This window comes from Antechinus flavipes, chromosome 1, assembly GCF_016432865.1.
Source record: "Antechinus flavipes isolate AdamAnt ecotype Samford, QLD, Australia chromosome 1, AdamAnt_v2, whole genome shotgun sequence".
NCBI lineage: Eukaryota > Metazoa > Chordata > Mammalia > Dasyuromorphia > Dasyuridae > Antechinus > Antechinus flavipes.
In genome coordinates this window covers 327897198-327911757 of record NC_067398.1, presented here as the reverse complement: position 1 = coordinate 327911757, position 14560 = coordinate 327897198, and the positions used below count along the sequence as shown (strand labels likewise).

The window sequence follows — 14560 nt, the reverse complement described above, 5'->3', positions numbered from 1 at the left end:
ATTTTTTTCTTTTTCTACTTTGTATTTAAATTTTAACTAAATAAAAATATTTCTTAAAAAATAAATTCATTTCTAAGTTCTCTGATCTCAAAATAAGCATTATTTCTGCTGAACCACAGTGCTTCACAAACTCAGTGGAACCACAGTTCAGATATAATAATTAAGATATACCTGTGGTAAAAAATGGTACAGTGGATAGACTGCTAAGTCTTGAGTCAGGAAAATTCATCTTCATGAGTCCAAGCCTCATTTCAGACACTTACTAGTTGCATAACTCTATGCAAGTCATTTAACCCTCTTTGCTGTGGTTTCCTCCTCTGTAAAAATAAGCTGAAGAAGAAAATGGCAAACCACTCCAGTATCTTTGAAAAAAACAAAAAACAAAAAACAAACCCAAATGGGGTCACGAAGAGTCAGACATGACTAAAAAATAGCTGGGTAGAAGAGAACAATTCAAAGAAGTAGAGAAAACAGTGGTCAAAGCCAATGGTTTATAGAGCCAACTAACTCAGAAAATCAACCAGAGAGTACATTGCATTCAAGAGGTCCAAACCCTGAGATAAGTCTACATGGAAAAAAGTCAGGGAACACCATGGAGGGGAAAGTCCAAGAAATCAGCTTACCTGACATCCTAAGGTGACATTCTTCTATAGAAGTGACATGTTTGTCATGCTTTATTCTTCATCAGCCTTACCAACACAGCTGCTACTCCTGCCACCTGAAGTCCTGCAACTAGGAAATAAACTGCAGAGCCAGGTATTTCTGAGTCCTATTTCATTGATGCATCCATTTCACCATGGTCAGCACTCTCCTGTAGCAGCTTTGCCTCCACTCACACATAAAACATATCTCTGGGAGAATGAGAGAGAAGGGAATAGCCTGAGAAAATAGCCACCATAAAGATTCTATTCCATCTGGTGTCTCCTCTCCTCTCTCTCTGTCTTGATGGGTCACTGTGGGAACACAGAGTAGACTTTCTCTGTAGTTCTCTGTTGGCTGGCTAAATCACTCAAAATACATAAGCTGAAAGAATAAATGGGTCTCAGGGTATGAGAAAACTGAACACAAATGATAATGATGATGATGGTGATGATGATTGTTTTAAATAATTGCTAGTATTTATATGGTACTTTAAGGTTTGCAAGGCATTTTTATATATCAATAAGAATTGTATTAATGTATTATTATATGCTATAAGATGTTAATATATATTGCATATACTATGTGCCAAGGTCAAGGGTATGGTATGTAATGCACTGACCCTGGAGATAGGAAGACCTGAGTGCAGATCTGATTCTCAGACACTCAACAAATCACTTAACCCTGTTTGTCTCAGTTCTTCACCAATTAAAAAAAAGTGAATAAAAAATATATAATAAATCATTCCAGTACCTTTGCCAAGAAAACCCTAAATAGAGAGACAGACACAATTAAAACACCACAAAAATATGCTTAGTGTGTGAATGTTTATATATCTTAATATATACATGTTTGTGTAATTTCCTTTCATCCTCACAACAATCCAGTGAGGTAGGCACTATTATTAGTTCAATTTTATAAAATAAAGCTAAGGAAAGTTGTCACTTGACTTATCTAGGATCACACAGCTAATGAGTGTCTGAGATGGTATTTGAACTCAAACCTTCCCGATTTCAAGACCAGATTTCTACTTAATACATCACCTAATTATCTCTAATAATTGGTTACCATGAGGAAGGAGACAATTGGATATGATGGAAAGATCACTGAACCTTGAGTCAGGTTACTTAGATTCAGTTCCAAACTCACAAACAAGAAGAATATTAATAATCTCTGACCCTCAGTTTTTTCATCTATAAATAGATGTAATAATACTTGTATAATTGTGAGGAAAGTTATTTGAAAATGTTATGGTGATAAGGAAATAGGAACTGTTACAGTGGAAATGGGCAGGAGAGAACAAGGCAGATGAGAAAAATCTCATGAAGAAAGCACAGATAGATGTCAACAGAAAATGGGGGCAGAAAAGAGATTATTAAGATAAAGAGTAAGTCATTGGTAGCATATAGACCATAGGATCACAGATTTAGGGGTAGAAGGGAAATTGAAGGTTGATTATCAATTTCAGTCCCTTTATTTTACAAATAAAGAACCTTGGACCTGAAGAAATTTCCCCAATGTCACATTATATATAGGTAGTCAGTGACAAAGACAAGGTTTAATGGCAGATTCTCGGAATCCAGGTTCATGCCTCTAGTAAGCCCCTTTATACAGACAATTCTTTAGAGAATTTTGAAGTTGAAAGGAAAGAAAAACAGGGGGAATGACATGAGGGCAAAGAAGAAATAGAATAAGTTCAAGGGGCAAAAAGATTAAATATAAAATAAAAGGAAATGTTTTGTCCTAGAGGAATAAGCAAGGGATAGGATCAAGAAGACATAAGTTAACGGGAAAAATAATAAAGATAAAAACAACTTTTAAAGGCTTTAGAATTGTGATTAATGCAAGAATAAGCCATGAGTGTAGAGACCTCAAGATGAATTATGCTACATAACCTCCTGCCAGAAAAGTGATTCACTTAAAATCCAGATTGAAATATGCATTGTTGGATATAACAAGTATGAAAATTTTCTGGGGTAGGCTACAAAAGTATCTTCTGAGGTATTTTTTAATTTTATTAGCAATCAGGCTAGGGGCATTGAAAGAGACACTAATTGTAAATAAATCAATCAACACTTTTTTTTTTCAATTGTTATATCATTTTATTCTTCTTCTCTTAAATCTTCTAATGATTAATAATAACTATTTTTTTCTTTTTTTCATAATTATAACTTTTTATTGAAAGAACCCATGCCTGGGTAATTTTTTACAACATTATCCCTTGCACTCACTTGTGTTCCAACTTTTCCCCTTCCTCCCTCCACCCCTTCCCTTATATGGCAAGCAGTCTTATACATGTTAAATATGTCACAATATATCCTAGATACAATATATGTGTGTAGAACCAAACAGTTCTCTTATTGCACAGGAAGAATTGGATTCAGAAGGTAAAAATAACCCAAGAAGAAAAACAAAAATGAAAACAGTTTACATTCATTTCTCAGTGTTCTTTCTTTGGGTGTAGCTGCTTCTGTCCATCATTGATCAATTGAAACTGAATTAGTTCTCTTTGCCGAAGAAATCCACTCCCATCAGAATACATCCTCATACAGTATCGTTGTTGAAGAATATAATGATGTCCTGGTTCTGCTCATTTCACTTAGCATCAGTTCATGTAAGTCTCTCCAAGCCTCTCTGTATTCATCCTGCTGGTCATTTCTTACAGAACAATAATATCCCATAACATTCATATACCACAATTTACCCAACCATTCTCCAATTGATGGGCATTCATTCATTTTACAGTTTCTAGCCACTACAAACAGGGCTGCTACAAACATTTTGGCACATACAGGCCCCTTTCCCTTCTTTAGTATCTCTTTGGGGTATAAGCCCAGTAGTGGCACTGCTGGATCAAAGGGTATGCACAGTTCAATCAACACTTTTTAAAACATAAGAGATGTTGCTCAACATGATGGTAACCTACAGAGGATCTTGCAGAAGCCAGTTAAGTTATAACAAACAAGAATCTTGGAAAGAAAGAATTTTGAGAAAGAATAAAAGGATAGCTAAAAATGAAAGCTAATTTTCTGTGAATTAGGGGAATGTGGAAATAGAGAAAGAGAGAAAATCCTAGGGATTTTTTCAACATGATCTTGACCTTAATAAAGGAGAAGGGCAGATCTACTGACACAGAAGGGAAGAGCTAGAAAAATAGGAGAGGCTAAAATATGTTCAGAATATCTGCTACGTTAAATGTAATAGAGAATCTAAAAAAATGAATCAAAGCATCCATAAAGGTTTAATTGAAGTTAAATTGGATTAAATTGCTGCAGTCACAAACAGAAAACTTGCATGGTATTCTACAATAACTCAGGAAAAGGTCAAATAGATTCTTAAGCCCTATTCAGCTTTCATGATCAAAAATAAACATATCAGTAACTTAATGTTTCTTATCATCAGAGCTCCAAATTTGAAATCCAATGACATGAGTTAAAACTCATCTTATCTCTAACTCATCTATCACTAACTGTTGAGAAAAAAAATCAACAAACACTTATTAGGCACTCACTATGTGCTAGCCACTGTACTTAATACTGAAGATATGAAAATAACGAATATTCAGTCAATATTCTTGTATTAAGTCCCTACTATGTGCCAGACACTGTGCTAAGCATTGGAGATACAAAAAGAGACAATTCTTGCCCTCAAGGAGCTGACAGTATAGTGGAAACAAGCAAACAAATAAGTACAAAAAATCTATTTACAGGATAAATGAGAAATATTAATAAGGAAGAAGACTGGAATGAATAGGAAATGAGAAAAGCTTCCTCTGAAGAAGAGAGTTTAGCTGAGTCTTAGCTTAAGCTGACAGAGATGAGGAACAAGAGCCTTCTAGGTATGGGGGACGCCATAGAAAATGTCTTGAGCCAAAACATGGATTGTCTTATAGTTAGAAAATGGGGACCAATGTCATTGAATTGAATAGAAGATAACAGAGTAAAAGATGTAAGAAGACAGAATGGAAGGAAGACATTGGAATAAAACAATCTCTACTATGAAGGATCTTATGTTCTACTGGGGAATATATCACATGAACATATATAATAATATGCAGAATAAAAAAATACAAGATAAATGTAAACCAGGTAATAAATTAGGTAATTTGGTAGGGGAAGTCATAACATTTAGAAGGATCAGAAAAGGTTTCATGTAAAAAATACTTGAGCTGCATCTTGAAGGAAGAAAGGAACTCTACAAAGTATATGGTGGTGGCAAGGGGGGAGTGGGGAAGGGGGCAGCAATCATTGTAAAGCCACAGAAATGAGAGACTGGAACTAAGTCATGTGAGAATAATAAAACAGGTCACTTAATATCTCAGAATATCAGGTTCCTCATCTATAAAATGAGAGGGTTGGACTAAATCACCCTTCCATCTCCAAACTAATGATCCTTATCATGTCTTTGGGCAAGTTTTGAAGTTTGCCTTTCCTCTTCCAGAAAAAAATTGGGGATAACAAAATTTGCATATTTCCTTCCAAAGATTTTGTACTTTGTAAGCATCAAAGTTCTAGGTATTTAAAAATAGCAAACGTTTTTAATACTATGCTTCCTACAAGACTTGTGCCCCTTAGAATAAAGATTACTTTCATACAAACTAACTACTCACCTGCAGCACCTAAAAGTCTTCAACAGGTACTCAAATCAAGAAAGCCACGATTATTTTCTTTCTCTTCATTATCCCAAGTCTCAATTTTTCTAATCGGAATACAGAGCCACATGCTCATACTAATTCTATAAGATGGAACATAATTTCACAGGGCATCATTAAAAAAAAAACCCAGCATGCCTATGATACATTATTATAAAGATAAAAATAGGTTACGATGGGATTGTTAAGCTTTTTCACAGGAAAACTTTCATTCTCAACAGAGTTTTCTAGGGAGTGACTGGGGCAGGGGAGGCAATCTCCAAGTTACCTGGGATCAAATCTCATATCTGAACCTGGAATGAAATCTCATATCTGATGCTTATTAACTGTGTAACCTGAAGCAAATAGCCATAACTCTCATGACCTCATTTTCCTCACTTGTAAAATGGGGTTGGACTAGATGGCCTCTGATATTTCTTTCAATTTTACTTTTATGATGCTGTGTTCCTACGATCTTCCATTTGTTAGCTGTCATTTAAGAAAGGAAAAAAAAATAGGCTAAATTGTTACCTAAGAAAATATGCTGGTTAGTCTGCAAACATTTGTTTATTACTTAAAAGGTTCCAAGCACTAGGCTAAGTACTGGAAAAACAAATAAAAGCAAAAATTATCCCTGTCCTCAAGGAACTTGTATTCTACTATAGGAGACATTAGTTTTATATAACTAGTTACATGAAATGTTGTACATTACAGATATATAACATGCTACAAATAGTATAAATATATATATATATACATATATATATATATACTATATATAGTGAATGTATTTGTGTATGTGTAATGAAATTTTTTCCATTGAAATTGAGAGTAGATGAAAACAATTTCAAATAGGGACCCTAGTAAGATACAGGATAGAATTAGAATTGAGTCTTGAAGGAAGCCAGGAAGAGTAAAAAACAAAAGGCGGGGGGGGGGGGGGGTGTATACCATGCTTGGGGAATGGTCAGTGCAGAGGTACAGAGATAGAAGATGAAGTATCATGTTCCAAGCACAACAGTTAGAGTAGAGTACTTGGCTCATAGAATACAGTGGAAGGGAAAAGTATAAGAAAACTGGGAAGTTGGAAGTAGCAAGGTTGTGAAGAACTTTAAAGACAAACACAGAAGTTTAATTCTAGAGGCAGTGGGAAGCCATGGGAGTTTATTGAACAGAAGTGGGGGAAGGGAATGACATGATCAGATCAATCCTTTGGAAAATTCACTTTCTCTTCTGAGATAGATTGAAATGGAAAGATGCTTGAGACAGGTTAGAAAACTATTGCATTAGTCATATGATTGAAGCTCAGAATTAAAGTGGAGGTTATGTGACTAGAAATAAAGTTATTACACAGAAGAGATTGGGGAAGGACTCGAGATATAATGACTTCAGTTTAATAAATATTCCTTTTGAAAGATCTGTGGAACATACAAAATGTAGAAAAGACCATTAGTGATGCATGATCAACTTATGGAAGGGAGGAAATTCACTTTCCACTGCTTCTATTCAATAGCAAATATACAGAGTCATTTCAGAGAATAAGTTAGAGAAAGTAAAAACAATTCCTCTCAGGTATATAGAGATATCCTTCCCAAAGATTCAATTAATGTAAAGAAGAGACTTTTACCCTGGGATTTACCTAGAACATCAAGGCTCATATCTTTATTACTCAAAAACCTATCCTAAGAACTTTTACTATCATTCAATAAGCACTCAGAATAAATATACTAAAATTCGTTAGATTACATAGTTGTTATTTTACAGATGCCAATATAAGATGAATAATCCAATTTATTGGAACAAATACTGATTAAAATCATTTCCCTCAGACAGACCTTTATTATGATTTATAAGTACTGTCCCCTATTACAGCTCCCTCTAAAGTACCACGCATGACAAAGTTTATTTTATTTCTATTCTTTACCTAATCCCACAGCTTCTGTTTGCCACATGCAGTTAACCTTATCTGCATTCTTATGTCCATGAGCAGAAAATCATCTTTATGATTAATAAGAGCATAGGACTGAAGACAGATTTACTTTTCAACCCTTGCCAGATCTGTTATGGGGAAGATGGAACAAGTCTCATTTTCCTCTCCTCTTGAATCCTTTGTCTATTTGTGCCAGACACTTTCATTCAATACCAACCCCCAGAGCTATATTATTTCTACAATCTGCCTTCTATGCTCCTTTTCATTTTGAGCTAGGAGATGGAAAATACAAATCAGGCAGGAAGCTTTCATCAGAGATTTCATCAAGTTAAAGTTTTAGCGTCCACTAAGATAGGCTCTGAAACAACATGATCTGTGCACTCAAACCCAACTATACATATAAAACATTCTTGACCCTAGAGATAACGAGAGGCTATATCTCCATTGAGCTCTGTGTTTTGAAAGGTGATGTACTGATTAAGAGGTAGTTAGATGGCTCAGTAGGCAGAATGCTGGGTCAGGGGTCAGCTATGAATGTGAGTTCATACACTAACCTCAAACATACAATTGCTATGTGACCTTTGGCAAGTCACTTAACCCTGTTTGTCTCAGTTTATCATCTATAAAATGAACTGGAGAAGGAAGTGGCAAGTCTCTGCAGTATCATCACCAAGAAAATTCCAAATGGAATCATGGAGTTGGACACAACTGAGTGATTGATCTATCTTCATAGTGAATAGAGCCTTGAACATGTAATAAAGAAGGCATAAGTTCAAATTCAGCTCTATATACCAACTATGTGACCTAGGCACCAAACTAAGTGTTTTACAAGTTTTAACTCATTTGTTCCTCAAAACAACTCTGCAAATTAGATGCTATTAATTACCCTAATTTTACAGGTAAAGAAATTGACATATTAATTGACTTATCCAGGGTCACACAGTACTGTGTATGGACTTTGCACAGCAATATAAGCTGCCTAAATAGTTTAAATGCCACCTTCCCCAAGAATACAGAAAAGTACCATATCACTATATTAATTCTCCAACAATTTAATTCAATAACTTTATCTTTTTTTAGGTGGCATTGTACTCATCACCAACCAAGTGATCTCATTAAAATCTCTCTGGTCCATACATAGGATAGTCTTCCTCACCAAGAAATGCAATGGTTCTGAGCATCCATGCTGAGAAGTTAAAAATTCATGCTGGTAAGATATTTTTTATTTGAATAGAAAACAATATGAAAGATTTCTCAAATATGTTAAAATTGGTTAATATATTACTCTGATCCTTCCTCTCAATCTTTATTGGTGAGAGTTCATTATATCCAAATGACCCTGGAACCACCACAATGGACTCCAGTAATCTTGCTACCATGCTGATGTCTAGAAAGGTTCCTCCCACCTGGTACTCTAGCTTCTACTCTGGAGATCCAGATTTCACATTGGTAAGAACTGATCATTATTAGAGGCCCCCAGACCCAATAGTTGCAAACTTCCTCTCATACTGAATAATTAGGTCTGCTTTCTTCTGATTTCCTTTACTCTGGGAATAATACACAACTCTATCATTCCTAGAAAAGAGATTTCAATCAGTTACCCATCAATCAGTCAATACTTACTAATTACACACTGTGTGCCAGACAGTGTGATAAGCACTGCCACAGTTGTATATATATTGCATCCAGTCTACAAATTAATAGATAGTTCTGAGAGAGTTGTCTGAATTTTAGGAAGATTAAATAACTTGTCCATAGTCACAGATCTAATAAATGGTAGAAGCAAAATTTAAAGCTGGACTTTTCAGACTCCAATTACATCTATATGGAATATAAATATCCTGCTTCTCTTCACCTAGAAAAGGCTCAATAAATGTTATTGACTTGACTCAGAACCTCAAATACAAAGGGGAACAGAATAAAGATGTATTAAGTCTCTTTAAGCATTATTTTAGGCATATTACAAATATTATATCATTTTCATAGAACACACCTTTATTCAGCCCCAAAGAGAGATTCAGTGGATACTGAGTATAGATAAATGAGTCTCATATTCTCTTATGAAAAAGTCTATAAATCAAACATGTTTAAAAGGTCATGTAGTTGCTACTATTATACTGAGTTGCTATAGTCAAAAAATCTTCAATCACCCCCAAAAGATGATGAAAACATAAATAAGCAGCCTATACCATGTTACCAACAAAGGTTTAAATGCAAAAAAGTATAAGGATCATCACCAAATATACAAGTAGTAAAGGAAGGAGGGGGATTCTAGAGTAAGAAGGAAACAATAGATAGACAAAACAAGTTATCCTTTAAGATCTTTGTGTCTCAGCTGGATTGGAAAGAACATTCTGCTGAGAATTTATCAGAAAACTTGGACCAGAATTACATAAGATGGAATAAATGGAAAGAGGTTTTGTGATCTTCCTTATACAAGAATATATCCCACAATGATGAATTCAAAGTATCCAAGTAAACTATTGCCCTATGAAATAGACCTGCAGTATGGAGCCAAGCCAAATCTTTCACAGTTTCCATAAGGACAGATTTCTGCTTAGCACTTTTTTTACTGCAGCATTCACATCCTTATTCCTCAGACTATAGATGATGGGATTGAGCATTGGAGTAAAAATCCCATAAAACATGGCAATCAGCTTATCTGTGGTCAGTGAGGCTTTGGACTTGGGCTTCATATACATGAAGAGGATTGTCCCATAGAAGATGATCACCACGGTCAGGTGGGCTGAGCAGGTAGAAAAGGCTTTGCTTCTCCCCTCAGCAGAACGGATCTTTAAAATGGTGGAGAGGATGAAGACATAAGAAACAATGATTAATAGCAGAGGGATCAAGGTGACAATTATAGTTCCTACCAGCATGATGAGTTCATTCAGGGAGATGTCAATACAGGCCAGGTGCATGACAGCCAGTATTTCACAGGTGAAATGGTCAATGACATTTTCCCCACAAAAAGGCAACTGCATGATAAGAATAGTTTGAAACAAAGAGTCAAGACCACCTATTAGCCAGCACAAAGCTGCCAGGTTCACATAAACGGTTCTGTTCATGACAATGGGATATCTTAGAGGGTTACAGATAGCCACATAGCGGTCATAAGCCATGACAGCCAGCAGGATGCACTCTGTCGTTCCCATGGCGAAAGAGATTGACATCTGGGCTGCACATCCTGAGAAGGACAAAGATTTTCGTGTTGACAGAAAGTTCACCAGCATTTTAGGCACAAATGAAGATGTGTAACAAATGTCTAAGAAGGAGAGATTACTGAGGAAGAAGTACATGGGGGTGTGAAGATGGGAATCCAGAATGCTCAGTATGATAATGACACTGTTTCCAAAGAGGATGACCATATATATTATCATGCATAACACAAAAAAGAAAATCTCAAGTTTGGGGTATTTGGAAAGTCCCAGGAGAATGAATTCATTTGGAGCTGTCTTATTGGTCCTTTCCATTTCTCTTTTTTTTCAGCTGCAGGAAGTGAAGGGAAAATGTAGAACAAAGTACCATTAGGAGCATTTCAACAAATATTTGAGCTATTCATGGGTTATATTATTGGATAAAATTCTGGTCTTGAATGCAGGAGAACTTGAGTTTGAAACCTGCTTCAGACTCTTTCATGGTGATCCTGAAAATCATTTTACCTTGGTTTGCCTTAAGTTCCTTATCCATGAAATTGGAATACTAATAACATCTACTTTCGAGAGTTATTGTATCAAGTGAGAGAATATGTAAAGCATTTTACAAAACCTTGTTTTCATTCAAAATTCTGTACTCTTTCCTCCATTGTACCATCCAGATGAAGCCACTATTCCATTCAAAATTCTATATTCTTAACTCTATAAAACCATTCAGATAAAATCACTGATTCTAGTGTTGTCCATATTCTAGCCCCTCAATGGGAGAAATAATTGCTAAAAAAAAAAAAAAAATCTTAAATTAGTTAAGAAGCTCATTAACTCAGTAATATGTAAAACACTTTACAAACTTTAAGTGCTACCGTTAAATAATTCTGAAAACTGTGTAGAGTTGAAGATAAGATTGTCTTATGATGAGATCTGGGGTTTGTTTGGGTTTTGGTGGGGTTTGGTACCTCTTTAAACCCACTTGCTGAAGTACAAGTAAGACCTACCTTATATAAAGTGAAGAGTGTCCAGGATAAATATCAAATGATATGGAAATTTTTTAGTTGCATGTGTATACTTCTAAAATCTCTTAAATTATTGTTTTCTTCTACATAATCTAAGATCCTAAAAATATCAGTAAAAGTAATTATTGTTAATTATAACTTAATAAATCCTTTTCTTGCATTTTCAAATACGCCTCATAAAATTACTTTGCTTTTTCGATATTTCTAGCTATCTCTTGTAAGATTCATAAAATAAAATTAGAGCTGGACAGAACCTATGTGATTCTTTATTCTTAGAGATTCTTAACTTTTTCTCAGACATGGAACTCTTCATAGCCTGATAAAGTCTAAAGACTCCTAATGTATAGTTCCTACCAACATGAGTTCATTTAGGGAGTTGTCAATACAGGGCAGGTGCATGATAGCCAGTATTTCACAAGGTCAATAACATTTTCCCAATAAAAAGGCATTGAATAATATTTTAAAATTAATAAATTAAAAGGCATAGGATTGTAAAAGAAATGAATTATATTGAAGTATAGTTATCAAATTATTAAAAACAAAAAGAAAAAACTGGTTTACTAACCCCATGTTAAGGACTGTTTATCTACTCCAAAATTAATTTTGTAGATTAAAAACATGATAAAAATTTGAGGCTCCAACTTGTTAAATGACATTTTTAATAATCAGAACAAAGCAATGGCAAGATAATGATAAAATATAGGCTTATATTTTTATTTCAATACATAAAATTAATTCTCATTTTGAATTAATATAGAAATTATCTTACTGAATTTCTTAATTCATATGTCTAAGATTGTTTGTTAGCAATGATTTCTGCTAATGACTTCAACTAGATGGGGGGTTTTTTGGAAGAAAAAGTATATAATTTTGAATGTAAAAGTCAACTGGAATTAGGAATCACCTCCAGATAAAAAAAGATTACTCTCTCTCAAATTATGAGGACACCCAAACATAGAGCCAATTCTAACTTCAGCAATATTCTAGACCAATCCTCTCACCTCTAACCATGACTTCTACTTCCATTCCAACAGTAACTCTGAGTCCTTTAGCTCTAATGGACTAACTTTTGGCTTATCTTCCCTGAGTCAAGATTTACACCACTCCCCAGGGCTCTCTGGCAGCCCATCCCTTCTTCCTCATCTTCGTTTTTCTTTTGATATTTTCTCATCAATACAAATTCTATGAAGTCTGGAACTATCTGCATTACTTCTATTTTTTTATTCAGTGCTTAGTACAATGCCCAGTACTTGGTAAGTGCTTAATAAATTCTTGTTATCAGTCTACCTATCTACTGTCCTTTCTTATTTCTTTCCTCCTTTCTTTTTTTCTTTCCTCTCTCATTCCCTCTCTCCCTTGCTCTCTTCCTTTCTTCCTCTTCCCCTTCTTTTTCTCCTATATCCTTTTCTCCTCCTCCTCTTCCTTCTCCTCCTTCCTTTACTCACTCTTTCTTCCCTTATTTGTTTTTCCTATCTCTTTATCATCTACCCCTAAACCACTCAGATGGTTTAGAGTCACATTAAACAATCAACTAGAGGCCAGAGAAAAAATGAATGCGTATAGAACAATATAAATATTTATTGAAGAATATTGAAGAACTTATTGAAGAATAAGTACACAGATTACTTATTTCTAGGAAATAAAAGTAATAATAATTAATAAAATATCATTAAAATAACAAATAAAAAGAAAAGAAAAAACAAAAGAAAAGTACACAAATTATTTATTTCTAGGAAATAAAATTAAGGAATATTCAGGAAGCTTAGGTAAATAGAGAAAAAAAATCAAGTTATTACCTCCATTTTTTTCTGACAACAGAAAGCTACTTTTCTCTGTAGACCTTGGCATTTCTGTGTGCATTCATATTCGTCTACTCTCCTTATCAACTCTCACTGTGTGAAATGGGAGATAAGTTTCACTTAGGACCTTTATTATTGAATTTATCATGAAAATTTTTATTTTTGTTTCACCTTCACAAACATGTGCTTTACATATAGTAACAGCTTAATATATGCATTTCTTATTCACTTATTTTTTTCATTCTTCCATTTGTTGCACGTATTTCTAGCAAGAAATTACTAACATTGTGCTATACTCTTCTGCTGGGTGAAAGAACTACATAGAATTTTTAATGAATTTTGAATTTTTATAGTTCCATTTTTTCCCTTTTATCATCTTCACACAGAATTCCATCAGAAAGAATCTACCTCTGCCTTAGATCATCTTATTCAATAGAGAAAATTTTCCAATTTGCGGGAAGTGAAAAGATCACTGAACCTGAAATCAGAGCTAGGTCCAAGTCCTGGCCATGTCTCCCACTAGCTCCAAGTCATAATAGATAAAGTGCTTGACTGAAAGTAAGAAGACCCAAATTCAAATCCTGTTTCTAACACTCACTAGCATTGCCATCATGGATAAATTATTTAACCCTCTTTCATCCTCAGTGTTTTTTAATTATACAATGAGAATGATATTATCACCTACTTCAAAGGATTGTTGTCAGGAATAAATGAGATAATATATGTAAGGTATTTTGTAGACTACAAAGCACTAGATCAATTTTAGCTATTAATATTAATATTGGTGATTAATTGGTGTTAATTAATATTAACTCTATTATAATTATATAAAATAATAATTAATATTAATAATTGGTTATTAATATCAATATCAGTGATTAGTAATGTTTTGTTAAATTGTGATTCTTTACTATATGATGTTGAATATATCACTTTGCTTCTCTGAAAGAAAGTTTATAGTATTCAGTTTTTTTCAATCATATATGTAGCAAGGATACTACCATGTTTAGCATTTTCTTTTCCATCTCATTTTACACATGGGGAAAGTGAGGCAAACAGCGTGATAAGATTTGCTTAGAATCAATACAACTAGTAGTGTCTGAGGCTGGATTTGCACTCAGAAAAATGAGTCTTCCTAAATCCAAGCCTGACATTCTATCTACCATAGCACCTACCCTGTGGGAATCAGTTTACTGATATGGAAAAATGAGTAATCCCACTTTAGAACAGTAAGGGACCTTAGAAGTCATTTAATCCAATCTCTATTCTTTCTGGATTGTGAAATGAGGATCAGAAGCTTGAAGGATGAACTTTAAGACAGTAGTACTCAAGTACGAAATTCAAGTAGTAACTAACAGGAGCCACTAACTATATATAATGATCCCTGTGTGCGT

General features: G+C 34.3%; 1 protein-coding gene across 1 annotated transcript; it reads right to left on the bottom strand.

The window, feature by feature from the left end:
* Positions 1–9727: 9727 nt before the first annotated feature.
* On the bottom strand, positions 9728–10672 carry LOC127556520 (olfactory receptor 13D1-like). Its single transcript, XM_051989758.1, has one exon. The coding sequence runs from the start codon at positions 10670–10672 to the stop codon at positions 9728–9730; it is 945 nt and encodes a 314-aa protein (XP_051845718.1).
* Positions 10673–14560: the final 3888 nt, after the last annotated feature.

What these genes read in the sequence shown, in the direction of transcription:
- LOC127556520 (XM_051989758.1), bottom strand. Translation starts at nt 10,672, where the DNA reads ATGGAAAGGACCAATAAGACAGCTCCAAATGAATTCATTCTCCTGGGA.